The 17,902-nt window shown below is 47.5% G+C and overlaps 1 protein-coding gene across 3 annotated transcripts in view; it reads left to right on the forward strand.

Annotated features, from left to right (window-relative positions):
• LOC142578660 (FRAS1-related extracellular matrix protein 2-like) overlaps positions 1-17,902 on the forward strand; it is a 300,678-nt gene that overhangs the window by 231,142 nt on the left and 51,634 nt on the right. For all 3 annotated transcript variants that reach the window (XM_075688109.1, XM_075688110.1, XM_075688111.1), the window contains exons 3-5: positions 3,024-3,170; positions 4,862-5,092; positions 6,800-6,925. In XM_075688109.1, the coding sequence (XP_075544224.1) occupies positions 3,024-3,170; positions 4,862-5,092; positions 6,800-6,925 (504 nt within the window). The remainder of the gene's footprint in view (positions 1-3,023; positions 3,171-4,861; positions 5,093-6,799; positions 6,926-17,902) is intronic.

Genomic DNA, 17,902 nt, shown 5'->3' on the forward strand with positions numbered 1-17,902 from the left:
CTGACGACGACGACCACGGTCGGACGTCGAGGACGACGACCAGATCGACGATGACGACGATTCGTACTGAAGCACTGTACATAACAATTTGTGATGCACGTACTGTGGCTTGTATGCGTGTGACTTGTTGGGGCTTGTGTGGCTTACCGGCTTGGTCTTGTATGACCTCGCAAATACTTGGTGAAACTTAGGAAATCTTGGGTATACTTAGTATGAGAATAGTTAAGCCATGCATAACCTCGCAAAACTTAGTAAAACCTAGCAACACTTAGTATGAACCTACCCGAGTCATGTATAACATCGCAAAACTTAGCAAAACCTAGCAATACTTAGCAAAAGCCGCAACTAGCTCCGCTGTGATCCAGCCTTGAACCACTAGTGCAGACTGCCCAATTTTTTTTTTTTTTTTTTTTTTTTTTTTTTTTTTTTTTTAGTGAGGCATCATGATATGTGCGTAATGTACATGCGGTGCAGCTGCAGCCGCTATATGTTGGATGCGTCTGTTAAAAGGCTTCCTTTCTTCACACAAGTTCTCTTTTTCTTTCTTTTTCTTTTCTCTTTTCTATTTTTTTTCTTTTTTCTCTTTTTTTTCTTTTTTCTCGCTCCTTGCTGTCTGCTGCCTTTTGGACCCTCTGGTTATTAGGACCAGTCAAGTTGCTTTTGTAGCAACTTTTTTCCTAATGCCTTGGCACTTTGTACCACTTGTTTTTATGAATAAAGGTATATATATATAAAAAGTGTCGTTGTGTCACAATTTTAGAGCCTGTTAAAGTTCAATTAGCTTAGTTTCGAGCTTGCTCGTGTGTTACAGGGGGAAGGAAAGGGTACTAAGATGGGTTTGGAATGATGGTGGCTCGCTCAGCTGCACGAAAACGGCACAAAATGTAATTGACGGCTTGTGGATACCCTGAGCACTCCATTGACTCAGCAGGGTGCTAACTGGCTCGCGCAGTGCCCACCCAGCCTGGACTCCCAAAAAACGAGCTTCGAATCTGTACGTCCCGGGCATAAGCGAGACTCTTGCACGCGTCTGCGGTCATATGACATGCAGGCTACGCACGTGCCCTCCCGGAAACTTAGACACGAGCTCGTGCATGTGAAAGACCCTTTGGAAAAGGTCAACTTCCCAGGCGTGGTGTATGTCATTCCGTGTGCGGACTGTCGGTATGTCCACGTCGGTGAAACCGGCAACTTCAAAACAATACTTAAGCAGCACAGGAATGACGTCCAGAAACGGCGCATTGCGTCGAATATCTTGGCTAAACACTGCGCAACACGTCACATACGATTAACTGGGAGAAATCTCGCGTGATTGCCAAGGAATCAAATCATTCTTCGCGTCTTTATCTTGAGTCCCTAATCATCCAAACCACGGCGAACACTGTTAATCGCAACGAAGACAATCTGCTGCCCATGTATGCCTGGTGCCTTAGTCATGTTTTGAGCCGCGCATAAAAGGGGCGCCAGCTCTACCGCTTGTGAGTCATTGTGAGCAAGGCTCGCGTGGGGGAGCCGAAACGTAAACATTTATTCTAAACCAGTTTAGTCGGTGTCCAGACCTCTTCCTTTTAAAAATGTAATTCTAATGAGAAGTGATTTTTTTCCTACCTTTTCGTTGATATCGATCTCGCTCAATATCTCCCATCAGTCTGAACTAAAGGAGGGAACGCAAGCGCAACTCTTAGAGTGAATCGCCACAAATTGCGGTTGCGTTCCCTTGTTTCACACCTGCAAAATTGTTGGCCGAATTAGGAATCAGCTTACAACAGAGATTATAGACGCAGAAGAAACAGAAAAGGTGGTTGAAGTGTGCGTAATCATGGCCTCGATCGCGCTGACAATGGAAGAATTTTATTTTCTGGACGTGCGATCCTCGCTCGTGTAGAAATGTTGACTCGTGGTGACTTGGAGCTCTGCGCGCTGATGTGCTCAGATTATGCGTTGTACAAAAAGCAGCGTCGGGAGCACAAAATAAATTGTTGGAAGTAGCGCGCCTGTGTGCGTGTATGTATACGTTTTTTGGTCCATATTTTCTGTGCACTTGTACAGTTATTAAACATGGAATACAAATGTCTGCCGGATAGCTCAGACTAGCTGCACGAAGTTTTTAAAACTCGCCGATGGCGTATAGCAGCACACTTCTAGTTCTTCAGCTGGTTTACTCTGAGAGGCGAACTTTATTTACACGAGAAATAAAAAATGCAAATTGGTATAGTAAACAAAATTTCACTAATTAAATGTTTAACTAACTACCTTATCGGACATATTGCAATTCGCGAATTGTATCCGGTGAGTTCGAAAGCCGTAGCCGACCAGTTTGAAAGGGGGCGCCAATTTTAGGATATTCATTCCCAATATGTGCGACGAAATAGATTGGCGTCCCAGATATGTTTGCCCTTCAATGCACAAAACAGCGTTTTATCGAAAAAGTAAATAGAACAGCGGGGCAATTTGCCCACAGGTCTCACGGCGCTTACATCGAACTTGGTGTCATCCTGAGAATTCATTCCAAGTGGTGTCTCGTGAACTCGCCGGCTGCAATTCGCAAATTGCAATAAGTGCTGTAAAGTATAATTAGTCAATAACTTCACCAGTGATTTCTTCTGCAAGTAATGTCCACCGATTTGAGTAATCCCGCTCTAGTTTTTCTAAATCTGTGCTATATCTACCATAGGCTATCTTTAAAAGTTAAGTATACTCTTTGAAAAACATAAAACCGGGTAGACGATGACATTACGAGCGCTTGTGCGTGTGTGTCGTCTTTTGTACGTGGCTTTTTGACGTTCTCGCGCTAAATGCTAGCGAAGATGTCGTACCAACAAGGCTGACACTCATCGCCTGTAGAGTTAGGGTCCTTTGTAGCGCTTTGGGATACTTTCCTCTTGTCCCGATGTTGTTTTCTCTGTTCCCAGCCATGTTCCCTGCCTTTCTTAACCTGTTTTCCCAACTTACAGGCAACTGAGCAGCTATTTGAGCTTTGTATCCTGTCTCCTCTTCTTCTCACGTTGCCGCATTCTCCGCAGGAAAGAACGAGCTGCGGGCGCAGACGTTCGATCTTCGCTGGGCGTGGATCTCCCTGGCCCACGAGCGGCTCGTCGCCAACGAGACCGACCCGCACCTGGCGGTGACGCTGCGCAGGAGGGGACACCTGGGGGAGACGGCATTCGTCGGTGCGCCCACTCGGTTGCTAACGGCGCGAATGGCACGCAACTACCTCGGGCTCGCATTTGCCCTCCTTTCATGGTTTCTCGTCTTCCTGACGAATGTGTGCAGAAGTGCTCCCATTTCGCGTCAAGTCGTAAACAGCGGTTACTGAACTCCGGAAATGACGGGAATGAAGTTAAGCCTTTGATGGCAGTGTAACTGTTGGCACCATCGAAATGGTGCAATCGGTGTAATTTAAAAGCGCAGCTTTCTTGGAACGCGAAGGGCTTCTGTCGCATCTTGACACGTAAGCTTTAAATGACGCGCACAAATAACGAGAAGACAAACACAGAGTGCAGCTCCATTGAAAACTGTGTTTTAGCTGAAACACGCAGAGGTAGGGATATACAGGGTGTTTCTTCAAACACTTTCAAAAAAAGTTTTAAAGGTTGGCTGTGGCAGATAGCTCAATTATAGTTTATGAGCCGGTCCACTCGAAGCGGCGGACCCTACTTACACAAAAAATTGAAACGAAAAATCGGCTAATTAACAATAATTAACTAATTAACTTATAGCTAATTATCTTATGACTCATATTGCAATTTACAAATTCTACCAGCGGACTTCGCAAGGCGGATCCACTTGGAGCGAATTCCCAGGACGACACCAATTTCGAGATATAAATTCCCGAACTTTGCGGAGATATGCATCGGCGTTCCAGCTACATGTGTTCTTCAGCGCATGAAACGACGTTCCGTTCACAAATTAACTACAGCGCCAATGCATTTCTCCGCAAAGTTCGGGAATTTATATCTCGAAACTGGTGTCACCTTAAAAATTCGTTCCAAGTGGATCCGCCTTGCCAACTCCACGGCTAGCATTTGTAAATTGCAATATGGGCCATAATGTAATTAGTTAAAGCTTAATTAGTAAATGTTCATTATTTAGTCTATTTTGGATTTCAATTTCTCCTGCAAGTATGTCCACCACTTCGAGCAGAGCAGCTCATCAAATAGAATTGTGATATCTGCCACAAGCAACTTTTAAAGATCTTTTGAAAGTGTTCGCTGAAACACCCTGTATATACAAGTCTTAACTATTCTATGCGCTTCACCTATCTACGCTTGCGACGTGTTGAAGAAGTAAACAAAAAGGCTGTGCTCCTTTGCTACAAATTTTTCGCAAGCTTCTTCTTGCAAAGTTGCTACATCTGGTTGACAGCGGTGGGATCGTCTGACGACTCTAATACCCTCGATAATTTTTTGCGCGCAACTGTATGCGTGAGTCATAGTATAATTTACTACATTTAGGCAAAGGTCGCTTTGTCGATGTTCTTTAGCGCTTGCACTCACAGGAGAAAAATTAAATCAAATGGTAATGCCGATCAAGTTTAGCAAAGAGTTTCATCCTCGCCTTACTACTTTGTAGAACACAACACACTTTGTGGTCTCGCTATCACTCTTCCGATTTAATTATTTTGCCTGCCCTTTCTTTGCTGCGAATTGCTTTGAGGTTTGTCCTTAGGTTTGTGTTTACGTAATACATTTCGTGCACTGACTAATCGAGAAGCAGGCAAATGATCTGATGGAGTTCGAAACAAACGAGCCGAGAATCAGTCCTGCATGTTCTTTGCGAGCCAGCTTTTTTTTGCATAAGCTGGCGTATTTATTAATATTTTCTCTCTCTCTTGGTCTCGGCTTCTTTGTAACTGTCACAGGGATCTCGGCGCGAAACCTGAGCGCACGCCAAGGCACGGACTTCAGCGCGTCGTACGCCCGCCAGGTGCAGTTCAACCCAGGCCAGGCCGAGGCTGAATGGCAGCTGCGGCTGCTGGACGACGCGTCCTTCGAGCGCCGCGAGGAGTTCCTCGTGGTGCTGGGCCAGGCGCTCATGGCCGCCACCGAGTCTCCGGACAAAGCTGTGGTCTCCCTGCACGACGCAGAGGACGGTGCGCCCCAGTGAAAGATGGCCTCTTTTCTCCCTTCCCGTTTTTGTTCCGCACCCCCAGAGAATTTCCCGCGAATGCTCGCAGCAATTTTATTGTATGAGCGCGAGGAGGAAATGTAAGTAACCCATCGAACGAACAACCTAGTCCGTTTCACTTACGCAAGCACGTTCACCTCAGTGTTCTCAACGGCATGCCAGAATTTGTTCCCGCTGTAAAAAATTAAATTATGGGGTTTAACGTGCCAAAACCACTTTCTGATTATGAGGTGGAGGACTCCGGAAATTTCGACCACGTGGGGATCTTTAACGTGCACCTAAATCTAAGTACACGGGTGTTTTCGCATTTCGCCTCCATCGAAATGCGACCACCATGGCCGGGATTCGATCCCGCGACCTCGTGCTCAGCATCCTAACACCATAGCCACTGAGTAGCCACGGCGTGTCCCGCTGTTGAATGCGTTCGGCTCTTGTCGGTCGGTAGCCGCGTTACACCGTGAACGTATTTTATACATCAGGTAAACCGCACGTTGGGTGTGGTTTACCTTATGATGCTATTACCTTATGATGCTTAGGATGCTGAAAAGGGAGCATTACTTGACGGGTATCAAGATAAAACCAAGAAATTGGCATTAATTCATTCAGTCATTAATTGTGACATCGTTACTATGCATGATCAGAATGATGGGGTTTAACGTGCCAAAACCACTTTCTGATTATGAGGTGGAGGACTCCGGAAATTTCGACCACGTGGGGATCTTTAACGTGCACCTAAATCTAAGTACACGGGTGTTTTCGCATTTCGCCTCCATCGAAATGCGACCACCATGGCCGGGATTCGATCCCGCGACCTCGTGCTCAGCATCCTAACACCATAGCCACTGAGTAGCCACGGCGTGTCCCGCTGTTGAATGCGTTCGGCTCTTGTCGGTCGGTAGCCGCGTTACACCGTGAACGTATTTTATACATCAGGTAAACCACACGTTGGGTGTGGTTTACCTTATGATGCTATTACCTTATGATGCTTAGGATGCTGAAAAGGGAGCAATACTTGACGGGTATCAAGATAAAACCAAGAAATTGGCATTAATTCATTCAGTCATTAATTGTGACATCGTTACTATGCATGATCAGAATGATGGGGTTTAACGTGCCAAAACCACTTTCTGATTATGAGGTGGAGGACTCCGGAAATTTCGACCACGTGGGGATCTTTAACGTGCACCTAAATCTAAGTACACGGGTGTTTTCGCATTTCGCCTCCATCGAAATGCGACCACCATGGCCGGGATTCGATCCCGCGACCTCGTGCTCAGCAGCCTAACACCATAGCCACTGAGTAGCCACGGCGTGTCCCGCTGTTGAATGCGTTCGGCTCTTGTCGGTCGGTAGCCGCGTTACACCGTGAACGTATTTTATACATCAGGTAAACCACACGTTGGGTGTGGTTTACCTTATGATGCTATTACCTTATGATGCTTAGGATGCTGAAAAGGGAGCAATACTTGACGGGTATCAAGATAAAACCAAGAAATTGGCATTAATTCATTCAGTCATTAATTGTGACATCGTTACTATGCATGATCAGAATGATTAGCAAGATGACAACTTGACACGAATCGGAGCTGACACAGCTCAAGCTTAATTTCTTGCCTCGGATATCTCGTGAGAAGCTTCTGCTTTTAACGCTGTCTTCTTTCGGTCGTTCTAGAGCCGACGCTGTCGTTTGCCGAGACCAGCGTGACCGTGCCAGAGGACAGCGGAGAAGTGCTGCTGACCATCCGTAGGCGCGGCGACCTCGCCATGGATGTCGGCGTGCTCTGCGTCACACATCACGGTAAGCAGTGAGACCACGTGCCTTCGAAATTGCGATACAGAAGAGAGGGAGGGGGAAGAAACGGGGAATTCAATCGGAAGACGCGCTGCCCTGAGCAGAGGGGTTATAGGGGACGAAAAGGGAACAAGGGAAAACAAACAGCCGCAGCTCCGGCACACCCGTAAACTTCTCCGCCGAGTATGCAAGTGGCCGCAGAGACTTCCCCACTTCAGCAACACCAGTAACTCCCTCGTTAGTTTCTGCGCCAACGAGGCACACGCTTATGGTCCATGAATTTCGCCTTCGAAAATGGCCTTCGGTCTAGCCGGTTCATTGCTGTTCGGAGAACGCGAAGGTGGGCGTCGTAACGGAAAAAAAATGACGCAAAGTGTTCGACAGCAGCTTGGCTTCCGCAGGAGTCGCACGCGGGAGAGCCTCCCTCCCCCCAATCTGATCCGGAACGAGTAAGCTTTCGTACACGTGCCGCTCCGTGCCAGAGGCAGCACGACAGTGTCGCCTCGGAGTGGAAAATCCGAGGTAGCATTTGCAGCGTGAATGAAGGCACCAATTTATATAGACAACACTTCGAGGGACTAGTAGAGAGAGAGAGAGAGAGAGGGGGGAAAGGGGAAAGGCAGGGAGGTTAACCAGAGAAAAAGATCCGGTTGGCTACCCTACACTGGGGAGAGAGGGGAGGGGGAGGTAAAGTGGTAACAAAGTAGAGAGAAGGAAAGGAAGGAGCCTAGACACACAGTCACCATCGGTCACTGGCACCGAATACTGTCATCGCACAGCACAGTGACGCTTGCCACACTATCAACATTTGTTCAGGCTACAGCCGGCTGTCCAATCCTGTCGCCCTCAAAAACCGCAACAGTGCCCTCGTCGCCCTCTGCTGCGATGGCTTGTGATGGCGGTATTGTAAAATAAGTTCCTCTGTGAGAGGTCTTTGGTCAAAGCGCGCTATCGCGGTTGCGAGTGATTGTCTCTGTAAATTATATCGAGGACAGTCACAAAGAAGGTGTTGAAAAGTCTCCTCGTTACCACAGTCCTCACACGTGGCGTCGTCGGCCCATCCAATTCGGTAAGCGAAAGACTTGGTGAAAGCCACCCCTAGCCATAGTCGACAAAGCAGGGTAGCTTCGCGACGGCAGAGTCCAGCTGGAATACAAAGGCGTAGAGAGTAGTCAAGATTGTGGAGTCGGTAGTCGTGAAAACTTCCAGCGTTCCACAAGGAGAACGTGATGTCACGGCTGATAATTCGAAGTTTTCGAGCGGCATCTGTCCTTGATAACGGTATCGGCTCCTCTTCGTCCCCTTGAAGAGCCGACCGAGCAGCGTTGTCAGCGTGTTCATTCCCTATGACTCCGCAGTGACTTGGAAGCCACTGAAATGTCACGTGGTGTCCTTTCTCAGTTAAGGTATGAATGAGTTCTCTAATCTCAAATACCAGTTGTTCGTGTGGTCCCCGCCGCAGGGCCGATAGCAAAGATTGCAGTGCAGCCTTCGAGTCACTGAATATTGACCACCTTCGAGGTTGCTCTTGGCTGACGAGACGAAGTGCAGCGCGAAGGGCTGCAAGTTCCGCGGCCATCGGTGTCGTTGGGTGACATGTCTTGAAACTGATGGTGGTGGCTTTCGCTGGGAAGACCACGGCTCCAGAGGAACACTGGAGAGTTGTCGATCCATCAGTATAAATATGTACATGTTCGGCGTACTTCTCGTGCAAAAGGAGCAGAGTTAGTTGTTTAAGAGCAGGTGATGACAGCTCAGATTTTTTCCTGATTCCTGGTACGGTGAGGTGCACTGCGGGTCGAGCCAAACACCATGGAGGAATCGATGGCTTAGTTGCGGGGGTGAAGCCTGACGGGAGGCAGGTGGAATACTCCGAAATCGTAGTACAAAATGCTGCCTGCGGCCTTTCTGACGGTAGTGTTGCCAGATGGTGGGAACAGGCACGGGCAACGTGCCTAATGTGCACTCTCAACACTTCTACCGCAATGTGTGTTTGTATAGGTTGGTCCCGAGCAATCGCAATAGTCGCTGCTATCGATGTGCATTTTGGCAAACCAAGACAAACCCTGAGAGCCCGAGCTTGAATAGCCTGTAGAGCACGGAGATTTGTCTGGCAGGTGTTGGTCAGTACGGGCAAACTGTATCTCAAGAAGCCCAGAAAAAGAGCCCTGTACAATTCCAACATTGCATGCACTGACATTCCCCAAGTCTTTCCTCCCAGAAACTTGAAAAGTTGGGAGATTGCTGTCAGACGCTTCTTCAAGTAGGTCACGTGGGGGCTCCATGAGAGATCTCTATCAATGATTATGCCAAGAAATTTGTGAGTCTTCTCATAAGAAATTAACTGGCCATTTATTGATATGGCGTAGGGTGTCATTGGTTTGCGAGTGAACGCCATCAGTGCACATTTGTCTGACGAGATTTCAAGACCTTGGTTGCGGAGGTATATAGCTATTAGAGTAGCAGCTTTTTGAAGTCGTGCACGCATCTGAGGACGTGTCACACCTGAGGTCCATATACATATGTCGTCGGCGTACATTGATATCTTGATCGCTGCTGGCAGATGATCAACGAGACCAATGAGTGTGAGGTTGAATAGGGTAGGGCTTAGTACACCGCCTTGAGGAACACCTCGGTACGTGTAGTGTAGTGCGGTTTTACCATCACCGGTACAGACAAAGAAAGATCTCATAAAAAGGTAATGAGAGATCCATTGGAAAACTCGACCACCTAGACCAACCATCTCAAGAGCATCGAGGATAGCCTCGTGAGATACGTTATCGTATGCCCCCTTGACATCCAAGAACAAAGCTGCACATAATCTTTTGCGTGACTTTTGAAGCTGGACGTACGTAGCGAGATCAACAACGCTGTCTACTGAAGAGCGATCTCGACGAAAACCAGCCATGCAATTCGGTAACATGTTGTAGTGCTCCAGGTACCACTCCAAGCGGGCAAGGATCATCTTTTCCATTATCTTTCCCACACAGCTGGCCAGCGCTATTGGGCGGTATGAGGTGGGTTCAAGTGGGGACTTGCCTTGCTTCAGGAGAGGGACCAAGCGGCTTATCTTCCATTCTTCGGGAACCATGCCATCCTGCCAAGATAAGTTGTAGAGATGTAACAGTTCTCTCCGTGCGCCATCACTCAGGTTGTTCAAGGCGCGGTAGGATATTCCATCTGGTCCCGCGGATGAAGAACGCCTGCATAGAGCAAGAGCCGCTTCTAGTTCCTCCATTATGAAAGGAAGATCCATGCGGCCGTCACGTGAAACAGGGATGCGACTGGGGGCTCGAAAGCCTGGACCGGTTGCTTGGCCAGCGATCCTTGCACAAAAGTCTTCTGCAACATCAACCTCTAGCCGCCCCTGGAAGAGCGCCAGCGCTTTGAATGGGAAGCGTTGTTCAGGGAAGGAACGTAGACCACGTATGGCTCTCCAGATGTGGGAAAGTGGCTTTCGGGGGTCTAGTGACTGGCAAAATCTTGCCCAACGTCGAGATGCCAATCTATCCATGCGACGTTGAAGTTTCTTTTGTAGTCGTCTGGCTGTCCTAAGGTCTTCGATGGATTTTGTACGCCGGTAACGCCGCTCCGCACGACGACGGAGTGCACGAAGTCGCTCCAACTCTATATCCAATTCCGTGTGCTTCGACGAAACCGTGACCGTGCGCGCGGCGTGTAGCATTGCAGACTTGATCGCTTCCTCTAATCCAGAGGACAGGCCCTCTCGACAAGCATCCTCCATGGTGGAAGTAAAAGTGGTCCAGTCAATTAATCGAATGGTGTTCCGTGGGGTGGGACTGGACATTCCTTTGATGACAAGGTACGTGGGAATATGATCACTCCCGTGTGTCTCGATATCCGAAAACCATTTAACATATCTTGTGAAACTGCTGGAGACGAAAGCTAGGTCAAGACAGCTGCCATAATTCACGCCTCGTATAAACGTTGGGCTGCCGTCATTCAGGAGTGAAAGGCCGTGGTTACAGGCGAAGTTTGCAAGTCTTTGCCCTCTTGCATTTGTTCTTGCGCTTCCCCATGCTATATGGTGCGCATTAAAATCTCCGATGATGACATATGGGGCAGGGCACATAGACAAGATGTTCGTTAATCGTTTGGGATCAAAAACACTTGAAGGCGATACATAAACGCCAACAAGTGTAAACATGAGTTTGCCCTTTTTAATTGTTAGGCAAACGTATTGATTTTTATCATGAGGCGGAATCGGCTGGCGAACATATGTCAGTTCTTGACGAAGAAAAACGATGACTTTGCTGCATGCATTAGTTGTTGCGGATATAACAGCTTCGTATCCCGATAATCTGACTGGTTTTGACACATTAGGCTCACATATGACAATGACTGGGAACAAATGAGTATATATATACTGACGAAAATCCGAAAGGCGTGATTTTAGTCCTCTTGCGTTCCATTGTATGATTGACGCTGCCTTGACTTCCTCTCGAAACGATGGGCGATGGCTGGCCATGTCTCTATTCGAGGCACTCAAGCACTGGGTTTAAGGCGTCCAGTACTTTCAGTGCATTTTGAGCAGACGTAGTTCCAAGGTTCGACAGAATCACTCGAATGGCATCTATGAGGGGACGCAGCATTGAAAGGACTTGCCGATCTGCTTTAGGCGTGGCATCAGCAGCAGGAGCACGGTCCCGAGCGGGCTTGACAATCTGTAGTTCTGTGGGAGATTGCTGGCTTGGAAGCGCAGGCCATTCTTCTTGAGACAAATTCCTTTCAGGCGACCTCCTTGTGCTGTTCAGCCCCTTTTTGGCCTGATTGGAGAAAGTGGGTGCTACAATGGAAGCGGCCCTCTCCTTTCGCGGCTCTGCCTTTTTTGAGGCGGTTCGGTGACGCCGACGCCGACGCCGGATCGTTGCAGCAGCCTCCTTGTGTGTCGAATTGTCCCGAACCATTTGCTTGAGAACAGCGACCTCTTTCTTGATGCGAGGGCAGTCCCTAGACGAGGCAGCATGGGAACCATTACAGTTGCCGCACTTTAGGACAGTAGCCCGGCACGTCTCCTCCGCATGAGGTTCAGCACAACGGGGACATAGTATCGAGTTTGGGCAGACACCCTTGACATGTCCAAGCCTGAAGCACTGATGGCATTGAAGAGGCTTTGGTATGAAGGGCCGAACAGGGTGTCGGAAGTGACCGACTTTGACGTGTGTTGGTAAGCAATCTCCTTTGAAGATCAGTTTGACGCAGCGCGATGTTCCAAGGCGGCTCACACGCGTGATGACAACACCCTCACTTGCTGGTTTGACGAGGATAGGCAAGTCCGCGTTGGGAATGGCGACATCGATGTCATAAATGACACCTGCTGTGGATGCGTCATCCATCGGGATATATGAACGCACTTTGATGCGCCCTAGCACCGAGATTTGCTTCAGTTTTTCGAGCGCACTCCCGTTGGTAACATCGATTGCGAGGACATTTTTGCGTGCATTTATCCGAATATCCTTAATTTCATTCGGCACGACCCCTTCCAAGAGAACAGATAGTTCTTTCCTGTTTAGCAGTCGGAGGGTGTTTGAGGGCTCTTCGGGTACGAACACGATGACGTGAGGCCAGCGTTCAGGCCTTGACTTCAACGTCGCCGTGCTCGCTTGCGTTGATGGGTTCGCGTTGACAGTCCTCCTTTTGGCCCTCTTTCTGCGGACAGTGATGAAGCTATCATCCGATGAGTCTTCATCCGACATCGAGTATAGCTCAGTGTCTTCGGTGTCACTGAGCACGCTTCCTCTCTTCCTCGTGAGGGACGGCCTTGATGACCGCTGGCCAGGAGGGCCTCTGGAAGGCTCCGCGTCCATGGCCACAAAACCGGGAGCCGAGGCACCAGGAAATTCCGAAGAATTCGTCGAAAACCAGAGAACACAGATAGAAGCGTTCTAAGAAGAATAATTCGAACCAGGAGATAAACTTTCCATGCAGCCAGTGGCGTAGCCAGATATTTCGTTCGGGGAAGGGGGTGGAGAGCTCACGACAGCTTGGCCTCCTCCTTAAAAATTTGTCGAGCGATCAAATACATGAATAACTGCACTACCATAGCCAAAGATGCTGCAAACGAATTCTTGAACGCTACGCACTGTCAAGACAGGTAAAATATGGATTTTTTCATAAAAGAATATACTCGTATATCCCAAAACTTGTGCCCAAAATAACTGATGTCAATGATTCCATGTTTTTTGGCCACTTAATAGGTAAATAAAATATCACACGAACGTTAGAACTATATCACTTCGAAACCAGCAAAGCAATGCATGTCGCTGATATGAAAAATGTAAAGGCCATGAAATGAACAAGTTGAGGACACATATTTTAATGAAACTTTGTCATTCAAGAACCTTGTTTAGATTCTTGTACATATGGAACGGCTAGATAAAATCTGAATGACGCTGCCCTTGTTCCAATGTATTGCGCAGAAGCAGCTGTCACCGGTCGTGTATTGTGAGCAATTGCACCGAAATTATAGTCGCAATCGAGAGCACATATAAAAAGCACGAGCTCTGCAAAATATACGAGGGCGAGTCAAATGAAAGTGAACCAATGCGAATATATGAAAAACGGGGTACTTTATTTAAAAGTTGTCTCCATGATCATTTAGACATTTGTACCATCGAATAACGAGTGGCGTCATTCCCATCTTATAAAGCTTCTCAGGTTGCTGTTTCAAAAAGTCGGTAACTGACTCTTTCACGTCACAGTCCGACACGAATCTGATTCCCTTGAGCTGGTTTTTTAATTTCCCCATAATGTGGAAGTCGCAGGGCGACAGGTCTGGGCTGTATGGCGGATGCTGCAGCGTTTCCCACTTGAACTTCACCAGTTTTGTATTAACCACATCAGCGACGTGGGGACGGGGATTGTCGTGGAACAAGATGACCCCATTCGTCATGTTCCGCATCGTTTGTTCTTGATTGCGACACGCAGGCTATCCGGCGTTTCACAATATCGGAAACGATTGATAGTCTCTCCAGGTTTAGCAAATTCAATCTGTAATCGCCCCTGACGATCTAAAATAAAGTCAGCACCTTTCCGGCAGAAATTACGACCTTTGCTTTCTTTGGGGGTGGTGACTTCGAATGTTTCTACTGTAAGCTTTGTCGTCGTGTTTCAGGCTCGTAATAGTGGCACTACGATTCGTCCCCGGTCGCAATTGCAGACAAGAAGTCGTCACCCTCATTGTGATAACGGATTAGATGAGTCAAGGCAGCGCTCAACCTCTCGGTCTTCTAGTGGTGGTTCCTATAATATTGGCATCTATTGCGCACACAAGGGCCGACAACCAAGATGCTCATGAATTATAGTGTCAACCGAACCGTTACTGATGCTCACACGCTTTGCTAGTTTATCGATGCTTACCCTTTCTTCTTGTCTAATCAGCTCATCAACCTTTGCAATTGTGTTGGGGGTGATTGCACGGTAGCTTTGACCCGGCCTTGGATCGTCTTTGCAACTTCACGTCCTTCTCTGGACCGTTTGCTCCAACGCTTCACAGAGGCCAATGAAATGCAATGTTCAACGTAGACGGCAGTCATACAGCGACTAATTTCTTTTTGGGAAATGCCTTCAGCTGTCAAAATTCTCACGACACCCCGCTGTTCAACTTTCTGAGCGTCTATTATGTCACGCAACCATGTTCAACCCAGTGTATGAGAGCATTAAAGAAAATTTATCGTGACACCTGCATGTCACTTTTGTAAATGAGAGATGCCTGTGCGCTGCGCGCATGCCTCGAAAATAATGAACAGAACCATTATTGCGCGGGGTGGGTTAGTTTACTTTCATTTGACTCGCCCGCATACATTAGGAATGCGAAGATACAATAGAATATACAAATGCGAAGATACAGCTTGATAAAGACAAAAACGTATTACTGGAAACAAAGTTCACTGCACGTATACACAAAACTTCGCAACAATATATTTAAATATACGTATGCCTCCGACAAATCTACGTGTCTAAAAAACGTCGCTGTATATAATGCGTCAGGCAAGGCAAATAAGCATGTTGCGCAATCACAGATTCACAGATCACAGACTCCCCCTGATGTATCACGCGCGACGGAAGGCCGGCGCGCTTCCTCCCCGCTTTTCTCCCGTGCGCACACAAGACCGAACCACCATCATCGGCTCACCCCATGCCAGCCCCCTCCCCTACGATTTCACTCGCACATAAAGCATGCGGAGCGCGGTCACGATTTCATCATCCATGGACTTTAGACGGTACGCGAGGGCGAAGGCGACGGACGGAATGCGCCTGTAGTGTCCTTATAATTGCGATCACAATAATATAATAAGAGTATTCGGCAACTGAAGCGCCCCGCGGCCCATTAATTTCCGCAGAATTAGAAGTAACTGAATCGAACTTTTACAATGCGACAATTCGCTGCGACGCAACAATGTCTTCTTTCTTTTGTGGGACGGGGCACCGAAATGAAAAAACCCAAAGGAAAGCATATTGGCCACAATCGAATGCCTACTTTGGGCACTTAAGAGGAAGCTGTAGCTCGGGCCAAGCTCCGACGCGACCTATTCAAATACAAATAAAACGCAAAAACGCTTTTCTGAGATAACCATTGGACCGATATTAATAAAATTTGCTGCATTCGAGAGAGTTAGATTCTAGTGACTGTTGGGAGCGGAATTGCGACTTAGGGCCTGAATACTGTTGAAAGACATTTCATAAATGCGGAAGTTCGTAAAAGATAGAAGCCCGAAGTTTACAAATTAATAGCTCTCCGTCAAGAACAGATATAGCGGTTCTTTAAACGGCATCCAGTAGATCATTCAAAGTGGACAAATTCTACATGTCAATTTATATGTTACATTAATTTGTTACGTTGTGTACAAGGGTTATGCAAAAGCTGAGTTTACACATAGCTAATTTTTTTTCAGATTCATGTGCAACATATCAGTTTTGTTCGCTTGAAATGTGCCATGAGATGGGATTCACAGAATCGTGATATCATTTTTCATTGCTGAGTTACTGAGTTGTAAACTTGATAGTTTCGTTTTCTGAAGTTTTGAAATTTTTTGCCAATATTTAGTGATAAATTAACGACCTAAATTAAGAATTCGAAACCAAAGATACTAGATTTAAAGTTTTTATTTTCAATGCAACAACCCTCATCAAGTTTGGTGCAGTGGTTGCCGAGAAAAACGAATTCTCCTTTTACATGTATTTAGAAAGGAGCACCCGAACTAATGCTCCCTCTTAATGTGGCTACTGAAGAAATATTGGCGAAAACCTGAGACGCTCGGTCTACTGATAACCATACGCATACTGCTCGGTATCCTTCACAGGCGAGACAAGACTTTCCGCAGAGGTTGCGCTCAAGCGAATGCGTCGCAGTCCGGCGAGTCCCGACAGTGATGGCGGCGAGTGACCATTGTTTCTCTTTCTCGTTTGCTAGTCGGGAAGCGTCCAAAACTCTGCTAGGGGAAAATCTACTCCGCCAGAGATAAACGAACGCGCATCCAAGTTCGCCGCGCGTTGTTCGGGGCAACACGTGAAAAACGCATGCGAGAAAAACGCAAGCTAGCTCTGGCAGCCCGCGGCTAGCGAGAACAAGGAAATTGAAGAGGCTCAATGTGGTCCTCGCGAATAAAAGTTAGAGTAGTAAAATAAATAAGAACGTAGTTACCTTTGCTAGCTTTAGTGTCTTGACATGGATGCTTTGGCGCAGGTGAAAAAAAAATGTCGATATTCTTTTCTGTGACATGACGGCACAAATGAACTACCCCAACGCTTCGTCTTATCGGATCTCGCTGCGTGCTTTGTCAACTTGTCTGATAGTGTGTTGGTTTGGCTTGTGTGGTTGTATGGTCCGATGAACGACTTTAGAAAAGTCAATGCACCTTTGGCGTCAAAGGTTTATAAGACCATTAAACCCACAAAGTTCCGGAATTGAAAATCTGACGCACGACCTTGGAAGTGTCAATGCACCTTTCACATAAGAAAATTGAGTACTTTAGACCCATAAAGTTTCGGAAATGAAATCCATGCGCTCCGTAAATTCCGCGGACTCCGCGAGATGCCGCGACGAGCTCGCTCGCCAACAAAACGCCCTTGAAACACTTGAAACTTTGTGCTTGGATGAGGCCTCTTGCGTTATGTGACTCCCGGTGCATGGGCGTTGCCGCGAAATCCAGCCCAGTTCGCAATGTTCCTACCGAAATTTATTTTCGAACGCGAAAAAAAAGTCTTTTTAGACAAAATCCAGAATGGTTCCCGGCGCCGGGGGTTGTTCGGGTCGGCGGTGCATGACAGCACGAAAGAACTTCGGGGGGGGGGGGGGGGGTGCTGCAGCCCCATAAGCCCCTCGCCTCCCCTTCCCCCCGCTCCTGGCTGCGCCCCTGCATGCATGCAGCGTCGGTTTTCGATAGGGGTATCGGAACTGTTCAAGTTCTTTCATGCGTGGTCTGGGCAGCTTCGTCGGTGAAGCCATCCCCAGCAATCATCATCAGCATAAGCCTGTTTTATGTCCACTGCAGGACGAAGACCTCTCCCTGCGATCTCTAATTACCCCTGTCCTGCACCAACCGATTCCAACTAGCGCCCGCGAATTTCCAAATTTCATCGCTCCACCTAGTCTTCTGACGTCCTCGACTGCGTTTCCCTTCTCTTGATATCCATTCTGTAACCCTAAGGGTCCAACGGTTATCTGATCGGGCGCATTCATGACCTTCCCAGCTCCATTTTTTTTCTCTTTATGTCAATTAGAATATCGTCTATACCCGTCCTTAACTTGTTCTCAAGCTCCTTTGTCAGTCTCCAAGTCTCTGCCCCATATGTCAGTACTGGTAAAATGCACTGATTGTACACCTTCCTTTTCAGTGATAATGGTAAGCTTCCCGTTAGGAGCTGACAATGTCTGCCGTCCCCACCAATAACAGTGTTTTATGGAAGCCACTGAAACATTATTCCGTGCCCGGTATCTAGAGTTTTGTGGTGATGCTCTCT

Source organism: Dermacentor variabilis, chromosome 4 (genome assembly GCF_050947875.1).
Source record: "Dermacentor variabilis isolate Ectoservices chromosome 4, ASM5094787v1, whole genome shotgun sequence".
NCBI classification, from domain to species: domain Eukaryota; kingdom Metazoa; phylum Arthropoda; class Arachnida; order Ixodida; family Ixodidae; genus Dermacentor; species Dermacentor variabilis.